Below are 24,361 nucleotides of genomic sequence, written 5' to 3'. Positions count from 1 at the left end.
TTTATGTCACGAAGCCTGAAACCGGCTGAATTAGACACGAGACCCGAAGAGTCGAGTGTGTAATCCAGCCGGTTTCAGGCATAAGTGGCATAAAAATTATTTTAAGGATAATTTTTTTGCTTATTTTACAAAAATTTATTATTATACATTAAACAAAAGGAAATTAGCTGTATAGGAGTCGAATGTCAAAAAACGAATGCGTAATTATTCTTGCATACATTTTTTCAAAGATTTCGCTAAAAAAGAAACCTCTGTAGCTCAAAAATTGGAGGCCCTCGACTATTTTTAATATTTTAAGCGTCTGCAGAGCAAATGAACAATAAACAATTAATTTTTTTCCACTAATTATTCATTTTTAGACATATATGTAATCGATCTTCAATACATGAGAAACTTCACTCCACTATCCCACAACTTTTAAAACTCATAGTAATCTCTTTAATCCCCCCTTAATGATCAAGTTTTCCAATTTGGCTAAAAACTAAAAATCATTAGCTCCTCATATTAAATCTTTCAAAATATTGGCTTTCGTCAGGAGATACGTGCTAAATAGCATTTCCATTATTGATTATATTGTTGATCATTAGCAAATGTCATGAGACACTTTTCTGTCGAACAGTGCGTCTGCTGTACAATAATATTTTCGACCAAGTGCGGAAAAGAGTTTTTTCTGCACTCGTTACGAAGTTTTTTGGGTTGAGTTGTTTTTTGGGTTTGGCGGGGAAACTGGCGGGAGTTTTTGGGCGCTTGCCGGGTGCGCGCGGCATGCGCACGGGCGCGGCGTCCGCCGCGTTCTTTGGATTTGAGAGTGAATTTCTGTGGTTCCTGGTAGCTTAATCGATAAGAGTGTCCGGCGCGTATCTGGGAGACCCGGGTTCGATTCCCGGCTGGGTGAAACGCAAATTTTTTCTCTCTAAATTCTAATTCTCTTAGAATTTTTTTTTCCCGGCTGGGTGAAGCGGAAATGTTTCTCTTTAAATTCTAATTCTCTTAAAATTTTTGTTTGTTTTTTGTTTATAGCACTCGCCTTCGGCTCGTGCTATAAACCTCCCACGAGCCAAAAAACACTTTTTCCACGAGTATCTAACAATATTTTTCATCACAATGTGTGGGAAAGGGACGTGAAGCGTGCCTACAAAGTTACTTTTTCGCTCAGCGTGATGAAATAGTATATTTCAATACGAGTGAGACGGAATTTTCACGAGTGTAAAGTTGGCGGCGCGAGGCGAAGCCGCGGGCTGCCAATCACACTCGTGAAAATTCCCGTCTCACAAGCGTCGAACGATAGTTTTTAACAGTGATGTTACGTTCAGCGAGTGGCGAACTGTGCCTCTTTTCATTTACTAGTAAACGAAAAGACTTTTCGTTTACGATTTTTTACTTTTCGTTTACGAGCAAATGAAAGGCACTTTTCAACACGAGGTGAACGTAGCAGCAGTGTCAAAAAGTATATTTTTCGTCACGACAGTCGCGAGCGGCTTTTTCGAACGAAGTAACGAATACGGGCTTCCGGATTTTTTTCTTAGAGTCAGCCATTTTCGAATCAATTCCATAATTTTCCATTGTTTTTGGTCTTTCGTATGCCCTCTCGGGTTTTTGCGATTTGTTCCTTTCCCACCCCCCAACCCCTTGTACCGCATTCGCCGAGGGCCAAGGAAAAACTTCACTTGAGAGAAAAACCTTTACTAGGTACAGTCGTCCCTTGCGAGACTCCCGATCGGACAATAATCTGTAAAAATTAGAGCATTAAAAAATCATTTTGGCCCCTCCACCGGGAATCGAACCCGAGTCGTCCGGGTGCCAACTCCGCGCTCTAACCACACACCAGCCATCGCCATCAATCATAATTTTCAAAATTTGTAATTCTGGAAGTTGACCATTTCATGAGTTTTATTCACCTCAGCTTCTCTTCCCCTGGATCCCATCATCTGAATTGTCTGTTTCTTGTATTGCTCACAAGTCTTGTAATACCCGTCAGTAACAACGACAGCATGTGCCAGAGACAGACAACAGATCAATGCAGCTAAGAAAGTGGGCGGCATCCATTGTTTACATGGCGATCTACCCTTCGGGGCTACCACAACCACGCTACCTTCATTATCACTCCTGCGAAAACATATCAATCAATTGAATGAAGGTATTAAAGTCATACTCGGAAGGTTAACTTTTCCACGAAAGTAATTCCTCCATTCATTCCAGAAATATAAAAAATCGACTCACGAATGATATCATAAATATCTCTGAAACTAGTAGGTTTATCATCAGTGAATGTAAAAAGACTTGTTGGTCCTTGGAGTCTTTCAATACAAGTGTTATTTTCCAAGATATTTGTGAAATGATGAAATCCATTTGTTTTGGACTTGAAAATGGAGAAAATGAGTAGTTTTCGAAGAAATTGTCAAAGGATATTTTTTAAGGAAGTTTAAAGCGAGACAAGAAAATTTCCGTGACTTTTTGATTGAGTAAAGTTTCGCTTTCGACTAAAAGTTTTCTATACCCGAATATTTTTCGTACAGCTGCACTAAACCCAGTAAATTTACTGATCTGTTAGCTCATACAAAATCAATAATACAAAACATAGGGGAGAGTGGGGCAAAATAAAACAGCCAAAAAAAAGACTGTTTGACGCAATTCAAGGAAAAAGTTTTTTTTTATTAACTTTTAATTATTTTTTATTAACTTTTTTTTATTCTCATCAAGTTTTGACGGGCGAAGATTTTGTCAATCGATTAATTTACAAGAAAATGAACTGGAAAATCCAAAGTCCAGAGCAAGACCCAGGGAGAGACCTAGAGGGGAAAAAAGGAAAATGTGATGCTGAGTTTCAGTCGAATAATCCATTGACAAAATCTCCACCCATCAAAGCTTCTCAATAGTTTTCCAGTCTACTGAATGGAAAATTATTATTCTCATCAGTACTCCCAAGAATAAAAAAAAGTTGACAAAAAACAAATATTAAAAAAAAATTGNCTCATCAAGTTTTGACGGGCGAAGATTTTGTCAATCGATTAATTTACAAGAAAATGAACTGGAAAATCCAAAGTCCAGAGCAAGACCCAGGGAGAGACCTAGAGGGGAAAAAAGGAAAATGTGATGCTGAGTTTCAGTCGAATAATCCATTGACAAAATCTCCACCCATCAAAGCTTCTCAATAGTTTTCCAGTCTACTGAATGGAAAATTATTATTCTCATCAGTACTCCCAAGAATAAAAAAAAGTTGACAAAAAACAAATATTAAAAAAAAATTGTTTTGCTTGAATTGCGTCAAACAGTCGTTTTTTTGACTGTTTCATTTTGCCCCACTCCCCCCTGATGTTAAAATAAGTTGATAGGAGTTGGTGCAACTAGGCCTAATCGATAGATTTATCGAAAAACACCGGTGGATCTTTTTATGTAGAGGATTTCACCCTCTACACGGAGAGAAATGTTCAGTAAAAATTACGGAACTCACAATTCACTCACCGATTACGGAATCGACTCAGAAAATTTAAGTGACCGTATCGTAATTTTTCACAGGAGATTCAGATAAAAATGACGGAATGCTCTGGAAAAATTCTCCGTGATAGTTCCATAAAATTTCCTACAACCACCTTTCGCTCTGGAATTACGGAAAAGATACGTCATTTTTATTGAATATTTGTCTCCGTGTACAGAGACGATTTTTGTTCTTTAATTTCCCCCCAAAACAAGTCATACTCTTTTCAATCAAAAAAAAAATCACCTGTTGTTGTAATAAGTAATTCCTCTCGAAACCTTCGGCTCATCGAGACTCCGCATGAAGCACGATCTGTACCCATGGTAGAATCCAAGAATAACGCCCATAAAAATTGCCGGAACGAGCCCGTACACTCCAAAGTGGCAGATCTTGACGTCACCACCCATAAAGGTGCTAAACGAGTTAACACCGTACAAAATGCAACCACAATCAACGTCGATGCCGATGCATCCGTTCAGGGTCCGAGACCAGTGTTGCCAGACAATTAAGATGCATACGAGGGACATTGTCGAGAGGATCGCTGATAGTGAGTAGAGAAAGCCCAGGCGTTTCTCTGCCTGGATTCCATTCATCTGCATTGCAATGAATAATGAGTAAATGTTACTTCAAAATGGATCTGTTATTTGGGACTATCTCGAAATTTCAGCGAGATAGCGGAAATTTCACAAGGATCTCTTGTAGAGAAGAAGCAGGGCTAGAACTTTTTCTTATGGACATTTTCTTTACGGAATCACCCTTGAATTCCGAGATTTTTATGAAAATCTGGGACAAATTTTGTGACTATTTTTTAATTTGATTCCATTCAAAATTAACTGATTTTGGAAAATACTTCGGAATTAGAGGGAGATAACGAAAGTTCTTGTTCAAACCTTTTTTTTTGTGTGAGTAGAGGAAAGTAGGAGCTTAAAAAAGGTCTTTATGCTACTTTTCCTATCTCCTTTACATTTAACGATATTTCCGAAAATCATGACAACAACTCAACAAAGGAAAAAAAACTTTAATCCAACAAAGCGGGAACGCGAGGTCCAATGCCAATAAACACAGTGCTTATTAATGTTAATTAATAAACATTGTTTGTAATGTTTATTAATGTTATTAAACACAATGTTTAACTCGTTTTTAATTTAGTTTTCGTTTAGATTTAGATTTCACAAGGAAAAAAATAACCCAAAATTTGAAGAAAATAGCCAAATTTTTATTCGGACCTTTTTTGTAATTTTCATCTTTTTTCTACAAAAAAAGATCAGAACTGAAATTGTGCTATATGCCTCAGCCTCAGCAATATCTATGGAAAACTTACCCTGGAGTTGAGTTGACTTATCCTGTTTTATCGCTTCACCTCTGATTACCTATTTTTATTTCACTCATTGAACAATTTAATTTGTTTTCAATTTTACGTCATAATCGCATCATCATGTTATTCTTATCATGAGTGAAACAAAATATTTAATGATGTAATGATAATCGCACTGATTACTTTTCACTTTTATTCCTCTTATCGGAAAAGTTCAAAATGGATAAAAAAAATGTTATCTCAATCTCATCTTTCGATCCTCATCGTTGCTTCAATGTTCATAAAAACTGCGAAACACTGTGCACTGCGCAACAGTTGAAGAAGAACTGGGGAAATCTTCAGTTCGATTAGTAATCGCAAGACATTCGTCGTTGACATTAGAGTTAATCCATTACTTGTGATATTGAAACTTGAAGTATTAAAGAATTAAGTTTCTTCGCGTTTTTTTTTCTTTTTCAAAATTATTGGTGGAGGCTAAATTGTTGTAGTTTCATGGGGAGTTCGCAGTTTTCTGATTATTTTATAAATAGTCTTTGTTTAGATGTACGAACGAATGTTACGGTCGTAAATACATCAGAAGTCCAGAATGTGTGGAAAACGTAATGTTACGTGAATTATCTAAATCCGTTGCTAATGAGTTTTCTATGCTTATTTTTCCGATTTTTCTCGTGATTCATTTGAATTGATATCTGAAAAATGAGGAAGTTTGAAGGAATATGTCGAAAGGTATACAGTGAAAAATTTCAGAAGCTAGAAAAAATTAGTTTGACTTTGTTTTCCAAAAATTAATCGTTTTTAAGATAACTGTACAATTAATTACGTAAAATTCTTGAAATGTTCATAATTCTAGAAATCACTACATAAGGAGGGATTTTAGGAGAAAATGTAAAAACAAATATTTATTATAAATTTCGAGAGATAGGTGTCTAGAGTCAGAACTCTCACGAGTCAAGGGCCTTGACATTTTGGCATTAAATCACTGGTGTGCGAAATAATTCCATGAATAATTGTAATTGAACCACTAGAATTATATCAATAATAAGTGGTTAAAAGGAAAATATTGGCGAAAATTTTCAATAGGAATTTCCTTACTTACAAAAAAAATCTTCTCACATCTTACGGAAAAATCACTCTTTATCTATTCATTCTACTACAAATAGTGAATCACATGAAAAAATTCACGAGAGGCCACGAGAAATATAAAATTCCCAAGGCGAGAGTTCAAATATTTGTTCAAGCGAGGCGGTGCTCCTTTGAGCTCTCAGCACAAAGTTTAGAAAATTGTCTATTATATCGAATATCTTCATCGAGCATTCCTCTACGAGTTATAATCTTCTCATTCTAATTATAGATTATTCCTTTGATAAAACTAAATGAATCACTTCAATTTCACTTAAAATTTTTTTAATATCTTTGAATCTGGAATTACGTGGAATGTTTTTCGCAAAGAAGTTAGAACTATGGGAATTGTTATAAAAATTTCAATATATATCTTAGATCTTGAGCTATTCACATTCACTAATGCTCGAGACAACGGAAACCATTTTCTGAAGTTCTTAATCACTTGAACATCTGCTGCGCTTACTACTGTCTTTACCTCTTTAATCGAATTCTTATTGCACAATTGAATTAGTTGAATTTGAGAGAAGAATTTAAGATCGTGGCGTAGTTTTGTTTTCTTTTTTTTTCAATTTTAAAAACTACAAACGTTGAAAATTCGTTCCAATTTCTGCTCCAGTTTGAATAGGGACTGTTGTACCCCCATCACTATCAGGGACACGTTCGTATGAGATAGAATAAGATAAGATTACGTTCCTCATTCGTTCATGTGTCATAGACGACGTAGATAAATAAAATTTATTTAATCTGACAGAGGAGGATCAATTATGTTCGGGATTTGGTATGACTACAATTTACAATTTATTCCTTTGTTCAGATTTTCTTCTTGATAATACATTAATTACACCGTACAGCAGTGTAGCATTAGTTGATTCCGTAATTGTCATTTTCGTGTAATTTACTATTTACAGAGGTGGAGAATTTGTTGCTAGTCCGGAGGTGGTGAAAAGGTGAGGTTGTCACTTGGATCTGAAATAGAAATTTTTAAAGAGGGAGTTAAAGATTTTGATTTTGAAAATATCTATTTCTGGTATCGCTTGCATTATGTTGTGAATATGTCTGGAACTAGCGAATTGATTTAAAAAATTCATTAGAAAAATATCTTTTGACATTCAAAAGATATTGTTCTATTGAATTCAATGCTCTGCAAAAAAGATTTTCGGACATTTTTCGATAAACCCACTAGTTTCAAGGATATTTACGAAAGAATCAGTTTCGAATATGTCGATACAACTTTTTAACTATAAAATGTCTAGTTTTTTGTAAACAAGCTGCGTACGCCAGCGTCGCTAGGGCGCAATAAAAAGAATGAAATACAGGGTTGTTTTAATAATTTTACGAAGACCGTATGCTAATTAACCCTTGGTCATTCACATGAGGTGTATAACATTTCCTAAGTCTTTTTTGAAACCTACCTTTACCGCGTTCTTGTTGATTGAAAAAAAAATTATAAAGAAGTATTACACGGAGAAAAAAATATATTTTTGCCAAATATTCATGTACTTGAGAGAAATATTTATTTTTTCAATACCGTATTTCTCCAGTCAATTCTCATTAGGTTTCAATTATGACACCTATATTGCTCTAGAAGATGATCATGTTAGTTATAACCTTGAGTTAAGTCCCTCAATAATTATAAACATTAAGAAATTAATCGAAATTTTTTCCTGTAGAAAATAAGAAGTTTAGGAAAAATGAATAATCAATGGAAAAGTTCATCGAATGTCATGTGCAACATAGTCGTCCTCTAGAGTAACATGATTGTCATAATTGAAATCTAACCAGACTCGCCTGGAAGTGACTCGATTGGAGAAATACGATTTTGAAGAAATAAATGCTTCTCTCAAATAAATGAATATTTGATAAAAATATAGTTTTTTCTCCGTGTATTTTACGATCCTTCAACTATTCAGTCACTAAAATGACTTAGAAAAAAATGCTTCCAAGATCACGTGTGCAACGAGAGATTACATTAGATTGGTCATCTAATGAGGGAACGCTACAGCTCGTTTTTTTTTTGTAATTGCCATTGACTGACTAACCGGGAAAATTGGAAGCAAGGTATTTTTTCAACTGAAAGCACGGGTGGATTATCTTTCGAACGTTATCTTGATTGTTTTTCCATCTTCATAATGTAAAACATATCACAATTTCCATTGGATTTTGCATCACGCAGGAGTCCCTAAAAATTATGATTGTACAATAAAAAAGTAGAAAAAAAACTGAACATTTTCAAAAAGCGTTTTTAATAAAAATTAAGAAATAAGTCCGATAGAGAGGAAATTATTAATTTGCAATTTTCGCCCTATTGGGTTTATTTCCCAATATTATTCAAAAATGCTCTTTGAAAATGTTCAGCTTTTTTCAACTTTTTTTTTATTGTACAATCATAATTTTTGGAGACTCCAGGGCTATGTAAAGCTGAATAGCAATTCGAGATCACTTCAGATTATCAAAATAAAGAAAACAACCAAGATCACGTTCGAAAGATAATCCACTCGGGCCTGAAGTTTCTTAAAAATAGTAGTAGTTTTATAACATAATTCTCGAATTACATGACGTTGTCGGAAACTCGCTAAACATACCCAGGTAGTGTAGAGTGAATTTGGCAACTCTGAAGCCTAAACAACATGACGGCGAATCGCCGCGGCAGTAAGCAGACTATGATTAACTGCTTAAACCCCATAATTCCAGGGATGAATACTTGTTCATAACATTTTCTGAACTGCGTGTTTTTACCCTTATTTATTAATTTATATATAATTAATTTTTAATTAAATAAAATTGATAATATAATTCATTACACTCGGCTATTAGATGAGAATTATGAATTTTAAGGAAAAAATGAGTAAAAAATTTATATAAGTTAGTTACAAAAATATTGAGACATTAGAAATCGACAAACTGTCTTCAAAATGATTTATTACATGAATTAATTACATGTTATGGATTGAACATCACCACGTCTCCCCTCAAATTGCCCTCTGAATTACTCGACTCGAACGAAAACTCGAGAATTCAATTAATCATGATAATTAATACTAGCTTAAATATCTTTAAGGTAGTTTGTCTAAGACTAGGGACAATGGCAAAGTTAAACGCTGTTCAATTTATCATAAAAACCCCCTCGTTGTGTCAATGTCTCAATTAACGTATGTTATCATCTGAAAGAGATAATTAGTTATTGCAGGGTGGATTTTTTAGACGTTCAATCGGGGGTAAAAAGTCTACACACATCTTACGCTGGGTTCATGCTGTGATGCCTCAGGTCCGATAGCGCTTCTCGACTGTTCCACAGGCAATATAGCGCAGCTAGACCTAGTCCAACACCACCGCCAATCGCACATTTTCGAATTCCAGCTGTAAAAACATGTTTGGCAATTATTAAAGATCATTATTCGTGAATTTACGATTTTTCGAAATGAATTTCAGTTTTTGAAATCAAAACTTCGCATTTAAACACGGTTTTGAGGCTTTCAAAAAGTCCATGATCGTGATTATGGCAGGATCAAATGTGTTTAGAGGAGAATGCCAGAAAATATTTTGACAGGATATTTCGTCATCTGCAAAATAAGTTTTGTCTACACTCCTCAGTAAAATAACTAGATCATTACGAGAAAAAAATCGAGAGACACTTTTTGTGAAAATTTTTGATGAGGTCCAAAAAACATTTTTTACGTTGTTTTCATAAAATTAAGTTTTTTTTTAGATAACTGCAGAATTGTACTAAGAGTATTGATTTCAGATTCAGGATCTGACATTGAAAAAACTGTTCTCAGGATTTCCAGGAGATCATTAAGGCAAATATCACCGGAACGAAGTTGAGAAATTTCTTACCTATGACAAACGTTTCTCAACATTTTTTTTGTAGAATCAATGTTTAGTTCTCCCGATGCAGAACTGTGCAATAGGTTTCAAGTTTCAAAAAGGAATGCTAGGATTTATAAACTTGTTTGAACATTTTAAGGAGATTACTTCAAAAGAAACCTTACTTTTAAGGATGTTTATCTAAAATCACAAGTACTTTTAAGAAAATTGATTTTTTTCAAATTGAGAGATGAAGATATTCCCTTCACGTTGATACAAATTTCAATCCACCAATAGATTTTCATTATTTAGAAATGAAATAGACAAAATACACCAAATGCATGCGCTAACATGCGCTTATATGGGATAGAATCATTCAAATATTTCCGGGTACCCCAGATTTTTTTCATTACCTTCTATTTTTATTTCGATTTTTAGAGTCTTCTAGTAAGAGAATTATCAATTTGACACATAAATTTCATAAAATCCCGTTTATAAGGAAAAATTAGTTTATTCATTTCTGCCGAGACTATTGCGATTAATTTTTTTTAACGTTAGAAAAGTTAGTTTTCTGCAGTATGTTCTGTAGTATGTTCTGCTGTCAGCCGAAAAAATTACAGAATTTTCCTTCACCATGAAAAATAAAAACACATTTACCAACAATTTGCCGACACTGGCTAAACCTCCTAAAGAAGAAAAATGTAAAAAGAATTTTTTTGTGCAGAATTTTCCCAACTTCATAGGATGTTTCTTCAAATTTTTCTGTAAAATCATTGACTAGCATTGCTAAGCAAGCTTTCGTGAAAAATGGACAATAAAATAGACAACTTGAACTCAAGAATTGTTTTGATGAAGTTGATTATTATTCTATTGCACTATCCCCCACAGACTGATCTCTGTAATTATTGAAAATTTATTGAGATACTTACATGTTGATTTGAACAACATTCCTGTGGCAGATGCAGCGGTGAGAGTGTTAATGGAATCGTCAGTGCCTCTTGCCCATTGGAGAAGAACTCCAAATCCACTGTACATAACCGTTACTACTCCCAAGGTATTCGCCGCCGATGCACCATTCTTCATCACATGATTAATTAATCTGGAGTAATGAAATTTACAATGTGAAAATGTTTTTTTTCTACTTCTGGAGAGGGGCAGCAAAACATGATGGGTTTCAAGTGAATTTTTAAACATTGGTTAATTGTGATTTTAGGTGGAGGGGAGGGAGTGGTAAAATGGACGGTAAGAGTAAAATGGACCTCCTATTTTTTCTTAGAGGGTGAGGGTAAAATGGACCCCTATCTTTTTTTCACGTTCTCGAAGAGAAACAAAACGACACCGAGTAACAGAATGAAACTGCAAAGCAAAAAAAAACAAAGGCGAACGATTATTGATAATTGTTTTACCAAATTGTCTTGAGAGAGTCAAACGACCTTCAATGAGGTTTGGGAGTAAGAGTCAAATGATCGTAAGGCTTAAACGACCTTCAAGAACGCTTCAAGTTGAGGGTCAAATTGACGTCGAGGGCAAACAACCCTTGGAGGATGTATAGGGTTAATGGTCAAATGAGCCTTTCTGATCACTTTGCTCCAATCTGTGCGACCCTTAAAACCATTTGGCCCTTAATCCTAAACGTTTTGAAGAATTCGTTAAACATTTGACTCTCAATTTCAAACGTCCTTGAGGGGCGCTTTATCCTGAAAACGATTTGACTCCCAATCGTAAACAAAAAAGACAAAATAAACGTTTTGCCTGGTGATTCATTTCATCCTAGTTTTATTTTGTCTCACTCTCTCCTACAATTATGGTTGAAATTAAAAATTTTTCGACAAGGAACAGATACAAAATTCAAATGTGACCAAAGGGGGGGGGGGAAGATCTTAATAAAGGTCAAGACTGAGCAAAACAATCACAAGGGTCTAGGCCCACGAAGGAAGCAATTATTGTGGATCTCAAGGATCAGTCGCTTTTCGGATCCAACGGAAGAGACGGACGAAGTAATATAAGTAATCACAAGGGTCATACTGAAGGGAGGGGTTCAGTAATCAAGAGGATCTAACGATCTTAAGGAGCAATTGCGAAGGTCGAACTATCACAAAGGTCAAAAGGAAGAGCCTTCTGATTATTTCACTCGATTTCCGATCGTTCGACCGTTGTAATTGTCCTGCCTGTGTCTCTACTCCTGGTTGACTCTTGTGGTCCTTTGAACCTTGAGATTGTCCTGCCTGCCTCTGTTATTTGATCCTCATGATTGTTTGAGACTTCCGGGCCATAATAGACTTGCGAGGTATGATTCATGAGAATATGATCCTTGCGACGTTTGACCTTCGAAGTGTACGACCATAGTCAAGTTTGACTCTCATTGATTCTCAAGTTTCTACTTGCTTCATGATCATTCAACCCTTGTGATTTTTAAATCATTGTAAAATTTGGCGCCTAAAACGATTTTTTCCCCAAATTAAAAGTAATTATTTTGCCCCCACACTTTTTCAGATATAGAATTCCACACCCGGAAGGAGTCCGGGTATGGAGTTATTCATAGACACCAGAAGATACTTGTCAACCGTGTAAGTGTTTTGCAAGGGTTAGACCCTTGCGACTGTTTTGAATCACACTCAGGGTGTCCACCTGGAAGTTTCAACAAAATTCCCTGACTTTTCCCGGTCAAATTAATGAAATTCCCTGACCATAGAAAATGGTTTTTTATGAAAGAATGTTAAATTTATAGAATCTAAGGTGAAAAGCGCAATAGGACGTTTTAGTGGGGACACCGGAATTCCGTTTTGAAGGCCATAGAGTGGGGATAGTGAAATTCACCTTAGAGGGTTAAAGCAGTTGCTAAACGAGGATCACCTGACGTTGATAATCAATGAACAATAGATGGATCCTTGCACATTAACTCCTTTACCGGACGAAATTGAAAGGCAGACATCCGTAAAATAAAATTATCTTTGGCGAAAAGAGCCATCGAGTGAATTTTCGTCGTCACTTGCCATTTTCGCCTTAAAAATTTTCCTTAGATCAACATTTTCATTCAGTCCAGATTTTTTTTTCAATGTTCGTCAGACTTCAAAAAATAAAATTGATTATTCATTTTCCATTGCACAGAATGGATTGAGAAAAAATGAATCTTTTAGATTTAGTCTGGCTGTTCCACTCGATTTTTTAGACATTATGCAACAACCAATAAAAAAGTGTGCATTGAAAGAAATATTTTTTTTCATGGGCTATTATCCATAATTTATGACGTAAAATGGGTACTTAATTTTATTTTCTAGAGTTTAATGAAAATTGCGGAATATAAAAATCTACATCAGATGGAAATTGCGCAATAAAGGAAGTATGGCTAAGGGAATTTTCAAAGACTATTCAATTTTAGCGAGATCTCCCCTTGAGAGGTGATCACTCTGTCAACTTGTCAACAAAAATACGTACAGCGAAAAATTGGTCTAGAAAATTAGGATGCTAACATCTCTCTAGCGGACGAAGTTGGAACTCTCAGTGTTTTTGCAATTTGTATATGGTTGGAAATGAGTATTTTTCAAATATTTCCAGCATCTTGATATGCGAGAATTTCTTTGAAAAGTAGAATGCTGAATTTAGAATTTCCCATAGAAAAACCGCAAAGACAGTGGGTTCTCAGTCTCATCCCACGTGAAGATGTTAACATCCCACTTTTCTAAGTAAATTTGAGATCAAATTCCAGGACAATGTTTTTTGTCAACAGAAGAACTCCCAAAAATTTAAGTACTTGGAGAAAACAAGCTTCAAATTATAAAATTTTCCAGAAAATTGTCGTAATTCCTTGACTTCTCCCTGACATTTTCAGACCAATCCAATTCCCTGACAATGCCCGGTTTTCCAGATTTTCCTAACGGCTGGACACCCTGACACTACCGTTTAACTCTTGAGATCTTTTTGCTCCCTCCTGAAGTTTGATCCTTTTTATACTGTTGCTACCATTTTCCTATTAATTTTTCGGATCATTTTGTTCCACTATTTAGTTTGAACCTCCCATGAAATCCTTGTATATTTTTCGCTCCACTTTTCCATTTGATCGTTGTGACCGTAGGGCTCAGTCTGAACCTCTATTTGGACAGCGGCAATTAAAAAACCGAAAAAATTCCCCTCCTAATTGGATGTCCCAAAAAACGAAAAAAAAAGAAAAATGTGGGGAGTCTACTTTACCCGCACAGAACCAATTATTTCTATTTTGATAACGAGTCATACTATTCAGGGTGATGATTTCTGGGGTTAAATGTACTCTTTTGAAAAGACAAAAATTGTTGTAGTACGTTTGTTTTTTTAAGGGGGCCAATCCCCCTCCCCCTCCTACGAGAAAACATCAGAGGACCTTTTTTCTAGAGGATGAAATTTAAGAAACAAAAAATATCTTCTGTCATGTTCTACAACAATAACGTATTAACGAAATGATACAAAATATACGAGATATGTAAACTTGACTCTTTATTTATAACTAGAGATGTGGAATGACCATCATTTTCCTTTTCGATCGGGTCAGATGTAAAGGACCGGTTTTTGATCGCTGACCCTGACCGAATTTTGTATGCAAAATGACACCCTTAAGCTGCGTCAGATACGAGCCAAAATTACCAAAAATCATCTATATAGTTGCAAATTGACCGTCATTATTATTTCGGTCATTTTTTAAGGCTTCGATCGTAACTTTTCAATACAATTAAATTACTATCATTTATTATTTTATTTATTAATTATCACCAATGGCCCCTGTTCTCGCTGACACACTGTTGGAAAAAAAAATGAAATTCCATGGATCGTTGACTAGTCATTTTCAGGACACTCAATGCAATTTAAGGAGAAAAAACATCATAACATTTCAGATTTCACTGAAAATTCAATAAAATACCAACATTTTGAAAAGCATAAAGACGAGAATTCTTCACTTTATTTGAATTTTCAATGTAAACATGAATATTATGTGTCAAATCCTGAATTTTTAAATAATTGAAAATTGAGGTATATGTTCATCGGAATTTTCCGGTTTTCTATTAATGTTCGGGAAATAATTTAACTAAAATTTACAGTTCTCCTTGATTTTTCCACGGAATTCAAAATTTTCAATGACGAAATTCCTGGTGTCCTTGAAATTTCAGCTACAAATTTTTAAGTTTAGAAATCGCTGGCCTAGTATTCAAAAATTGCGGGTCATCTATGTAAATGGAAATTGACGGTCAAAATTTATTCGGTCATTTCATGTTTACGGCCAATCGTCATTTCTTTTTCTGACCATATGGTTTAATTTCCTCGGCGCGGTAATTACCGGTCAAGACGGTCATACTTGTCACTCACATCTCCATTTATAACCACCCATTTATAAGTTGATCTATCATGTTGACGATCTTACTGGGTTCTCCTAAGTTTTCCAGTTTGTCCGGCAAGTGTTGTGGCCTTGAGTCCCCTGTAGAATCCAGTTGCACCCCCGAATCCAGCACCAAGTATACACGCAGCTCCAATTTGACTGAACGCAAGCTCGAATCTCCCTCTTTGTTTGACAGCTCCCTCAGGAAATATGAACTCGGGTTGACTACTGGGCAAATATGACGGGTCGAAGTTCAGGTAGGGACTGAGGGGAGTCAATCCTTGTTGTGAAGTTACTGGAATTATAACGAGTTAGTCAATAAAGGAGACAAAATTCGAACTACGTGATAAATAGTCCAAGTCAAGTTCCGGAATTTTACAGAGATTATTATTTTCCAAATATCTTTGAAACAAGTGAGGTTATCGAAAATCTTGAAAAACTTTTTTTGGAAGGTATGAAATTATTTAAACAAGTAGAGGACAGCAAGCATGATAGCGCGCCATGTGACAGTGAGCATGTCACTGAGTCATGTCTTATTTTTTTTTCGCCATCAACACATTAATGGCGGGCTTCCGAATGGTCTGAAATGTTGCAAAAGTTTATAGCTTCACAACACTAACTGGATGCTATCAAAATTCCAATGTTCCGAATACTCCGTATGAGTGGGTATACATATTTTCTGTCCAACTTTTAAGTTGATATCTCGATTTTTGCACAAGCTAGTGTTTACAAAGTTTTTTATGAAAAAACTGAAAAACGGGGATATCTCGAAAACTTTGTGCGAACAGGTATATGTATTTTGATTGATTTAGATAGAAAGCATCGAAACGGATATTTTGAAAACAAAAAATCGAAATCGGTCCACTAGTTTTCAACATATTTGCGGAGAACGATTTAAAAACGAATGGTTTTTTCTCCAACACTATTAGATCGATCGGGCTGAAATTTTGCACAGAATTAGTCCTCATTAAGACCTATAATCTGCCAAAACTTCAGACTTTTCGGAATTATTTTAGCCACTTAATTACTCAATTTTCTAAAAATTGACCACCGGAAAATCGGCGGTGGACGTGATCACAAAAAAATTTCAATCCACCAACCCACGTTTATTATTTAGAAATGGACTCGCCAAAGTGCACCAAATGCATGCGCTTATATGGGATAGAATTTTTCAAATATTTCCTCTTTTTCCCCGGGTACCCTAAATTTTTCTTTGGCCATTCGATTCAGTATAGTTTTGCACATTACCTTCTATTTTTATTCCTATGTTTAGAGTCTTCTAGAAGGTGAATTATACATTTCAACATAAATCCCATAAGAGTCCGTGTATAAAAAAAAAATTGTTTATTTATTTCTGGCGAAGCTAATGCGATTAATTTTTTTTTAACATCAAAGAAGTTAGTTTCATATGTTCTGCTATCAGCCAAAAAATTATAGAATTTTCCTTGCACAGGAAAAAATAAAATTTGCTGAAAATGGCTGAACATCCTTAAGTATCGGGCGTTGCCAATATTCTGTTATTTTGCATTAATATTGATTTACATTCTTCACGCAGACTTGTTTTTGAATTTGGCATTTCGTATTGTGCGATTCATTGTAACATGTATTTAATGCTCTTCGTTTTTTGTAAATATATTCATGACCTTACAATATGGTACATTTTTCCGGGGAACATTTCTCCTAGAACCCAAGAAACCTTCCTTGGAGTCTTTGGAATTCCCCATAAAAACAATCTTGTGAAATTTTTGCCTAAACGCCTCCCTAAAATCTAACGCTCAAAAATTCCAGTCATCCGTTCCAAGCAGCCTTTTTGAAAAAATTAAAAAAAGGCTACTCATTTTTTAAATTTCTCCCCATCATTTTCTCAACCNCCCCCCCCCCCACCCCCAAATACCCCTAAATTTCTCCGCAAAATAGGTTAGAAATCCATCTGAAAGTTCTGACCCCTTAAAAAAACTTCCGAACTACTTTTTCATAAATTCCATTGGAAAACCCCTGATAAACATGATTTTTTTTCTTTAAAAAAATCAAATTGACCCCCCCCACGATAACATGTTGTAATCCTCCAAGAGGTTACAATCGATACTATTTGTAAGACAACTTGGGAGAAAAGTAATTAACACCTCATCTCACCTGGAATATTGAGATCATCATTGCCTTTTCTCGACACTGGACCATCCCTGTTGACATTATCACCCCTCAGATCTATCATTTTTCGTGAAATCTGAAAATCACCTCGCGAATCCACAAAATTTCCCCGAACGTGGGACAGATCGAACAAACGGACTCACAAATTTTCCCAGAGATGGCGCCCAATCGGGGAAAAAAATGTCCGTCGTCGAGGTCTACCGAAGTTGTCAAGAGAAAGGCGATCGTCAGAACCAATCAGACCGACCAGATTTGTTTGGGAAATTACCCATTCGACAGTAAACTCGTCCAAACTCGTCTGTTTTCATTATTTTCCGGTGAATTTGTCAAGTTTATCATCTGCAATCTGCTGTTATCAGGAATTGAACATAATAGAAAGATTTGGATTGATTTAACAAACCTGTGTGAGGATCGTTAAAGTCTGTTGTAGGCTTGAATGAACGGTTTTACAGTTTGAATTATTTAAAACGCATTTAAATGCCTCCAAACATGTGTCCTAAGACATCGAAAAACAAAACAAAGGCGAACGAAGTGATGAAGAATAAGCAGAATGTTATTAATCAGAGTGATAAGGCCAAGGTCACCGTCAGGAAGAAGACTAAGGGAGAAATTAAACATGATAAGAAGATGATGAAGAAGAAGGCAAAGTCGATGGCGGAGTCAGGGAATGATAACGAATTGAAATGTGAAACCGTCGAGTTCCGACGTCATCAAAGGGAGATGTGTCAAGCAAGTGACAGGAGCTCCAACGAGGACAACAATGAACCTGGGGAGAATGAGGATGGTCGTGGTGGTAATGATCTTGATGTATCCTCGGAGGTAGAATCAGCTTTTGTAAAATCCATCATCGAAAAGACTGGGCTGAAGCTTGGACGGGATAAGGAGGATGATTCGAGACCCATCAAATTGAGTTTCACAGAGGAGGAACTCCAGAATGATTATTTGAATGGCTTTAGAAATGTTAAGAAGGTAGGTTGCTGTTTTTAAGGGGTGTCTGTATTTCGGGAGGGTTTACCTAGCGTTTTCGTGGTGTTTGAGGGAAATCGGCTAGAAAAACTTTGTGTACGGAAGAATGAAGTAACTGGCTTCAATTGTCAGTAACTCGAGAATAGAGTGACTTTTCAAATTATCTCTTCAGATTTCAACATGAAGCCCCCTTCATCCAATCATGTCACTTGTCACTGGGCTCCGCTTCACTCCGCGTCCGTGAATCTCTGCCTACGGCCGTCATGACAAAAAATATTGTTCGTCATACGGCCAAAAAAAAATTTTCTGACGAATATGATTGCAGCCGAAATATACTATTTTGGGGGTGTCCCGCAATTCTATAGTCCAGTGAAACGCTGCCTTACGGCCGGAATGACAAAAAAGCGCTTCTAATTTGACCGACCGACCACTCGCGTTCTAATGTGTAATGCTGTTTTTCAACAATGAAATATGATCACGCAACGTCAAGTAAATAATTTCCAATCAATTTTAGGCATTGCAAATATTTATTATCAACAATTTAATTGTTTAAATTGCCCTAGCGCCCAAACTATGACTGATATACGCAAATTTTGCAATCACGAATCATTGAGAATTTGATGAGAAATAATTTTTGTCTTCTGTCAATTTCACATCTCTTTTAGATTTCGAAATATGAGCAAGGAAAGAGTTGCGTGAGCAAACAGCGCTCACAGAGAGCGCTATGTCAGGTCGTGTAAGGTGTTTGCTCATATCTCAGAATCTACGAGAGATACGGAAAATTGAAAATAGACAAAAACGATTCTTTATTAAATTCCAGATGATTCATGATTTGAAAATTTTCGTCCCTTCCTCATAATTTGCGTGCTAGGGCGATTTGAACAATTCAATTGTTAATCATAAACAATTCCCGTGCCTAAAATTAATTGAAAATTGTTTACTTGATGTTTAGTCATCATATTTCATTGTTTAAAATAATAATTACGCATTAGAACTTCAAGTGGTCGGTTCATGTTTGAAAATCGAGGGTGTCCAGCAGCTCGACTAGAGGTATTGACAATTAAAGACGCTTTATTTTACATCACTTTCCTCTGGAAGATAAAGCCTGTGTCTGTTGATAACATTTTTTTCTCGCCATTTTTAAAAATTACTCAACTAGAAGAAGACTTTCATAATTTTTTTTTTCCGGAGGGAAAGATTTTCAACGAAAAAAGGCTCAACACAACACAAGTCTTTAAAGTAGTTCTACCCTGCGGCCGGGCTACGCTGTACTCTTGAATATTTTCAATTTTTTAATTTTTCAACTAAAATGCATGGAAAAAATTTGAAAAAATTCATACTCAGTCAGTATTATCTACATAAAATTTCGCAAAATATTGATATTTTTTCACACATTTCCCTCTTATAAATAAATAATAAAACTTGTTTGCAAAACGGTCCATTATTTTTTATGAGGTGTCAAAAAAATTCTTGATTTTTTCACATCTAATGAACAAAAATTCAGATTTTAATCTTTGATTACAATGGAAATGTTGATTTTCACATAAGACACTGGGTTAAATCCTGATTTTTAAACATTTCTTTTTTGAAAAACCAAAACGATAATTAAATTGAGAAAAAAATTAGCATTCCGAATCTAATCGAGTTTTCTGCAATTTTTTTGCAGTTTTCAATAATCTTTGAATGTACCGTAAGGGTAGAGCTACTTTAACCCGTCAGTAGACGCGCTCTTTTTAGCACCTCACTCGCACTGCAGAGACGTCCTATAGGTTGACTGGCGTTGCGTGAGCCAAAATCTCACGCGTGCCTAACGATGGGTTAATCGCCTGCACGAGTGAAGTTATTTCACCAGTCAATTCATCAACCGCGTAGTGTGTGTGTATTTGTGTTGTATTAGAAACTCAACAATTAAATCATTTCGACATCTCCTAATAAAACAAGGGTAGTTCAATTTTCTTTTTAAAACAAGGGTATCCCAAAATTCATGTGAAAAATCGTCTGAAATCTCACGGTTTCCTTCTCTTGATAGCTGTATAAATGCTATGAATGCATCAAAAAGTACAAGTAACATGAAGTAGCTCACATTGGAAGAGAAATAAAATAATTTGCGAGCTCCATGAGACTTAGAAATGGATGTGAACAACAAATTTTCACATGAATTTTGATCCTACCCTACCCTAGTCTTAACGCGTATTTTGAGATATCCTTGTTTTAAAAACAAAATTGAAATACCCTTATTTTATTAGGAGATGTTGATTTGTAAATATATTCGCGTATAATTTATTTTAGAGAATAAATAGACTTGTTTCATTCCTGATTCTCTGCCTTTTTGTCTTAGGCTCAAAATAAGTTCAAACTTGCACTTTTTCCGATTTTCTCTTAAATTCAACAAATCTCGTCAGATTTTTAACTAGTGCCTTTAAACCGAAAGATCAAGAGATGGATCTCACAAAATTTCCATAAAAAATAAAGTTTTGACGATTTCTCCGAAAATCAGTCATCACCGAGGAATGCAAAATTATCAACGATTTATCCATTTCCCTATTCCCTAAGTTTATTTTTATATGAATTCATGTTTTGTAGGATTAGAATAGGATTTTATGATGTTTTGTATTGAATGTTCCAGGGGAAAATTGCCAAAGCAGGGGTAAACAAAACATCTGAGGGCTTTGGTTTTGAAGCGTACAAGTACATTATAGAAGGGAGGAATGATAAAGGGACTGAGTTCTTAACTAGAGCCCTTGTGTTGGATCATTTTGATGTTAGACATTATTTCAATAGGAGTTATTCACAATTGTGTACTGGAGATTACGAGGAGTGAGTCCACCTTTATTTTCAGTCACTCACATTTATTTTTAATTACCAAAATTATGGAATTCATTAATTGATTATGATTTTTTTACAGAGCTCTCACAGATATACACTTCGTAATGAATCATAATGAGGATACTACCATTTTAGCGAGGCTAAAATGTAGACAAGGCCAAATATTTAAACGAATGGAGGTAAATAATCAAATCACACCCATCGAAAATTAAATTAGCGACCAATTTGAAAGATTGGTTGGCAAACATCTGCCAATTTATTGGGTTTAGAAAAAAAAGCTAGGTGTACTTTTTTATAAAAGAGATTAGATGATAGCGGAGAGTAAGGCAAAATGAAACAAAGGAGCAAAATGAAACGGTAAAAAAACGACTGTTTTACGCAATTCAAGCTAAAAAAATTTATTAAATATTTTTTTTATCAACTTTTTTAATTCTTGGGTGTACTGATGAGAATGATAATTTTCCATTTTACTGAATGGAAAATTATTACTCTCATCAGTACTCCCAGAATAAAAAAAATTGACAAAAAAAATGTAATAAAAAGAATTTTTCTGCTTGAATTGCGTTAAACAGGCGTTTTTTTGATTGTTTCATTTTCCCCCACTGTTTCCGTTTGCACCCCTGTTTCATTTTGCCCCACTCTCCCCTATATTTTTTTGTAGACTCGATAAATTCGTGGATATTTCCCAGAAAGATTTCTGAAAGAAATACGTCCATCAAAACTTACGAAGAAGCCTTTTTCGATGAGGAAAAAATTTTCGTTGGCATTGTATCATGAAACACCGCATTACCACAAGTAATACCACGAGAGCTTCAAAATTGTCGAGCAATTCCCTATAGGTTCGTTGCAAACAAACGAAGAAGTCAAGTTTTTCAGGTTAAAAAATCACGAGTGCGAAGCACGAGTGCGAAGCACGAGTGATTTTTCCTGAAAATCTTGACGACTTCGTTTGTGTGCAGGGAACCTTGAGGGAATTACTCGATTAATTTTGAAGCTCGAGTAGTATTCAGGAGGGAATTTTCCCATCCAAATGTCGGCCAAAAGAATTGCACTATGAGACAAAATCCATGACAGTTCCAACCAGGGGTTCACTCGACCACGGAATCTTTTGTTTTCCACAACTATAGTCAACATGAAAAATTACCAGTTGAATTATCAAAAATTATCAGCTGAATACCGTGTTGACTATATGAAATAACAGTCGAATAGTGCAATTCTATTGGCTGACATTTGGATGAGGAAAATTCCCAAAATAATTCAACAACTATCACAAATACCGCTGGTAAACTAATACTTCAGAGCGAACAAAAAAATCATATTGATTTTTAAATTGATAATTGTCTAGTAACGAAAAAGGTTTACAAAAGTTTGCGCAGGACTCAAATTCCCCACAGAATGTTTTTTGAAAATTCATATATTTTTTTTATCCTTTGAACTATTTCTTTTTGAGGTATCTAAAAAAGGTGAAACTTAATTTCCTTATTGTAATAGTGTTGTAATAAATTTTCGCCTTCCCAGCAATTTGAAAAGGCTGAGGAGTGCTTCAAGGACTGCCTCAACCTCTTCCCCAATAGTATGACAGTGCGCTGTGAATTTCTTCGCATGAAAATAAGTCAATTACAAAGTATGGGTTTCCCTGAGACCGACATAATCAACCTCCTCTACGACAACCCCTATTTAACTCTCCGTGAAGCTATCACATTCCTCACTGAACTGGCAAGGTACCAGTACCTTCAAGGCTCTCCCGAGGATTCCGTTTCCATCTCCGAGAATGAGGAATATGAGTCAGACACTGAAGAAAACCCCTGCAATACTCGATTGTTCATAGAGATGACGAATTTCAATACTTACACCAAGGACAACCTGTGGTATAGGGAGAATAATGAAAATAAAAATACCCCATCTAGTCCTGAGGGTAAAGTAATACCTGGAGGTCATTCAGGGGTTCAATCATCCCAGCAAATTCAGACAAATTCTCCACCTGCAGTTAAAGAGTTGAGGGTGATAAATGCCTCTGGGACAAAGAAAACCGTCCTCAAGGCTCCCCCTGGGACCAATGTGAATAATAGAGCTGTGTGGGTGGGATCGCTGACCACTGCCATCACTGAGTCTGTCCTCAAACGTGCATTCTCGGTCTTTGGACCTGTTGCCAGTGTCTACCGAGCTCCAGACTCTGCCTGTGCTTTTGTAAATTTTGAAAATGTATTGTCAACAGATTTGGCTCTTGCTGCTGAATCTGTTGAGGTCAATGGAAAGGCTTTGCCTATCAGGCTTAACAAGAGGACGAGGTAAATCACTGGTGAGAGCCTCTAGGAGAAGCAGGTGAGAGCAAATTTTTTTCGTCGATCTGTTGGATCTTTTGTACCTTTTGAAGTTACTTATTGACAATATAATAGTTTTCAACTGAATTCCTTCCCAATTAAAATTATTTTATCTGAGAACATTTACAACAGGACAATTCTTTTGAAATTTCCTCTTGAATAATAGATTCATCATTGGCGAGATAATTGTATAATGGACTATTTTCTAGTAATTTCTTTTTATTAATTTTTGAATTATCACGCTAATAAGTAATTTTAGGAGAAAATTTTAAAAGACCTGTTCTGAAGCTAGTGAAGAACTATTCTACCAATATTATGTCTTCTAAGATTTTCATCCAAATCACTTATTGACAAGCTAATTGCATAATTAACCCGATTTCATGTGGGAAATTTTTCTCACGGTCTCTAAAGCATCTCCCTAGCTCCCACCATGGTAAGATTGTTAATACTTTTCTAGTGAATTTTTGTTAATAAAAGAAATGTTTCACTAATGAAGGGTTTCAGGGGAAAAAATCAAGCGATATTTTCTTATTAGAGTAAATTTTCAGTAAGAAATGCTCATATTTTCCCGTTATTTTCAGTAAAAAATGCTTACCTTATTTCGTTATTTCCTCATCCTTGAGGTAAAACCATAATTAACAAAAACTACTACTACTCGAGCAATTCCTTCATTTTTTGCTGAATCCATTCAAAATTTGATCCCAATGTTTTTTCATCAAATATTCCAGGGGGAGTTACGACCTCGGAGGTAGACAAAACATCGAGGGGACCAAACAAGTATCCAAGATATTTCTAGTATTTTTTTTTCATTCATAAAAAGTTTTTGTTTCTTTTTTATTTTATTTTCCAAATTCAAAGTCATCTGAGATAATTTGATTTAAGTTACTTCATTATCCTCATTATTATTATAAAAACATTAAGATTCTTTAAAAAAAAAAGACGTACTACCTTATCTTTAATCTTCTTCATGAGGATTTTTAAAGAATAACGTAGCTATTATTTTTTCAATTATTTTATGAAAACTAATGAATTAATCAAAGTGA

The 24,361-nt window shown here is 35.3% G+C and overlaps 3 protein-coding genes across 5 annotated transcripts; 1 reads left to right on the top strand and 2 right to left on the bottom strand.

The window, feature by feature from the left end:
- Nucleotides 1-1,836: 1,836 nt before the first annotated feature.
- On the bottom strand, nt 1,837-5,443 carry LOC107045247. Its single transcript, XM_015267440.2, has 3 exons — nt 4,797-5,443; nt 3,722-4,068; nt 1,837-2,106 (listed from the first exon to the last, which is right to left on the bottom strand). Exons 2-3 carry the CDS (start codon nt 4,066-4,068, stop codon nt 1,851-1,853), a joined length of 603 nt encoding a protein of 200 aa, XP_015122926.1. The 5' UTR covers nt 4,797-5,443; the 3' UTR covers nt 1,837-1,850.
- Nucleotides 5,444-6,613: 1,170 nt separating this feature from the next.
- On the bottom strand, nt 6,614-17,350 carry LOC107045246 (mitochondrial import inner membrane translocase subunit Tim23). 3 transcript variants are annotated; one of them, XM_015267438.1, is made up of 5 exons: nt 17,191-17,350; nt 15,103-15,352; nt 10,646-10,815; nt 9,145-9,269; nt 6,614-6,878 (listed from the first exon to the last, which is right to left on the bottom strand). In XM_015267438.1, exons 1-4 carry the CDS (start codon nt 17,267-17,269, stop codon nt 9,148-9,150), a joined length of 621 nt encoding a protein of 206 aa, XP_015122924.1. In that variant the 5' UTR covers nt 17,270-17,350; the 3' UTR covers nt 6,614-6,878; nt 9,145-9,147. The 3 variants fall into 3 exon arrangements, with proteins under 3 accessions (XP_015122924.1, XP_015122922.1, XP_015122925.1); XM_015267436.1 differs by having other exon boundaries at nt 9,152-9,269; XM_015267439.1 differs by lacking the exon at nt 6,614-6,878 and adding an exon at nt 8,815-9,073.
- Nucleotides 17,351-17,412: 62 nt separating this feature from the next.
- LOC107045245 lies at nt 17,413-24,131 on the top strand. The gene is made up of 5 exons (XM_015267435.1): nt 17,413-18,174; nt 20,798-20,988; nt 21,077-21,176; nt 22,516-23,319; nt 24,047-24,131. Exons 1-4 carry the CDS (start codon nt 17,683-17,685, stop codon nt 23,287-23,289), a joined length of 1,557 nt encoding a protein of 518 aa, XP_015122921.1. The 5' UTR covers nt 17,413-17,682; the 3' UTR covers nt 23,290-23,319; nt 24,047-24,131.
- The last annotated feature ends 230 nt before the right edge of the window (nt 24,132-24,361 follow it).

The sequence above is a fragment of the Diachasma alloeum genome, unplaced genomic scaffold (genome assembly GCF_001412515.2).
Source record: "Diachasma alloeum isolate Michigan unplaced genomic scaffold, Dall2.0 Dall_scaffold_00899, whole genome shotgun sequence".
Taxonomy (NCBI): domain Eukaryota; kingdom Metazoa; phylum Arthropoda; class Insecta; order Hymenoptera; family Braconidae; genus Diachasma; species Diachasma alloeum.
Note: the sequence above shows the minus strand (reverse complement) of the source record. Positions and strands in the feature narration are given on the sequence as shown.

Bases quoted from the DNA above. Each gene is read 5' to 3' on its own strand.
- LOC107045247 (XM_015267440.2), bottom strand. From the start codon at position 4,068: ATGAATGGAATCCAGGCAGAGAAACGCCTGGGCTTTCTCTACTCACTA. The intron at 2,107-3,721 runs GTGATTTTTTTT...ATGTTTTCGCAG, and splicing joins ATTACTTATTACAACAACAG to GAGTGATAATGAAGGTAGCG.
- LOC107045246 (XM_015267436.1), bottom strand. From the start codon at position 17,269: ATGATAGATCTGAGGGGTGATAATGTCAACAGGGATGGTCCAGTGTCG. The intron at 10,816-15,102 runs GTAAGATCGTCA...TCATTACTCCAG, and splicing joins GGAAAACTTAGGAGAACCCA to ATTAATTAATCATGTGATGA. The intron at 9,270-10,645 runs GTAAGTATCTCA...ATGTTTTTACAG, and splicing joins AATGTTGTTCAAATCAACAT to CTGGAATTCGAAAATGTGCG.
- LOC107045245 (XM_015267435.1), top strand. From the start codon at position 17,683: ATGCCTCCAAACATGTGTCCTAAGACATCGAAAAACAAAACAAAGGCG. The intron at 20,989-21,076 runs GTGAGTCCACCT...ATTTTTTTACAG, and splicing joins TGTACTGGAGATTACGAGGA to AGCTCTCACAGATATACACT. The intron at 21,177-22,515 runs GTAAATAATCAA...TCGCCTTCCCAG, and splicing joins AAATATTTAAACGAATGGAG to CAATTTGAAAAGGCTGAGGA.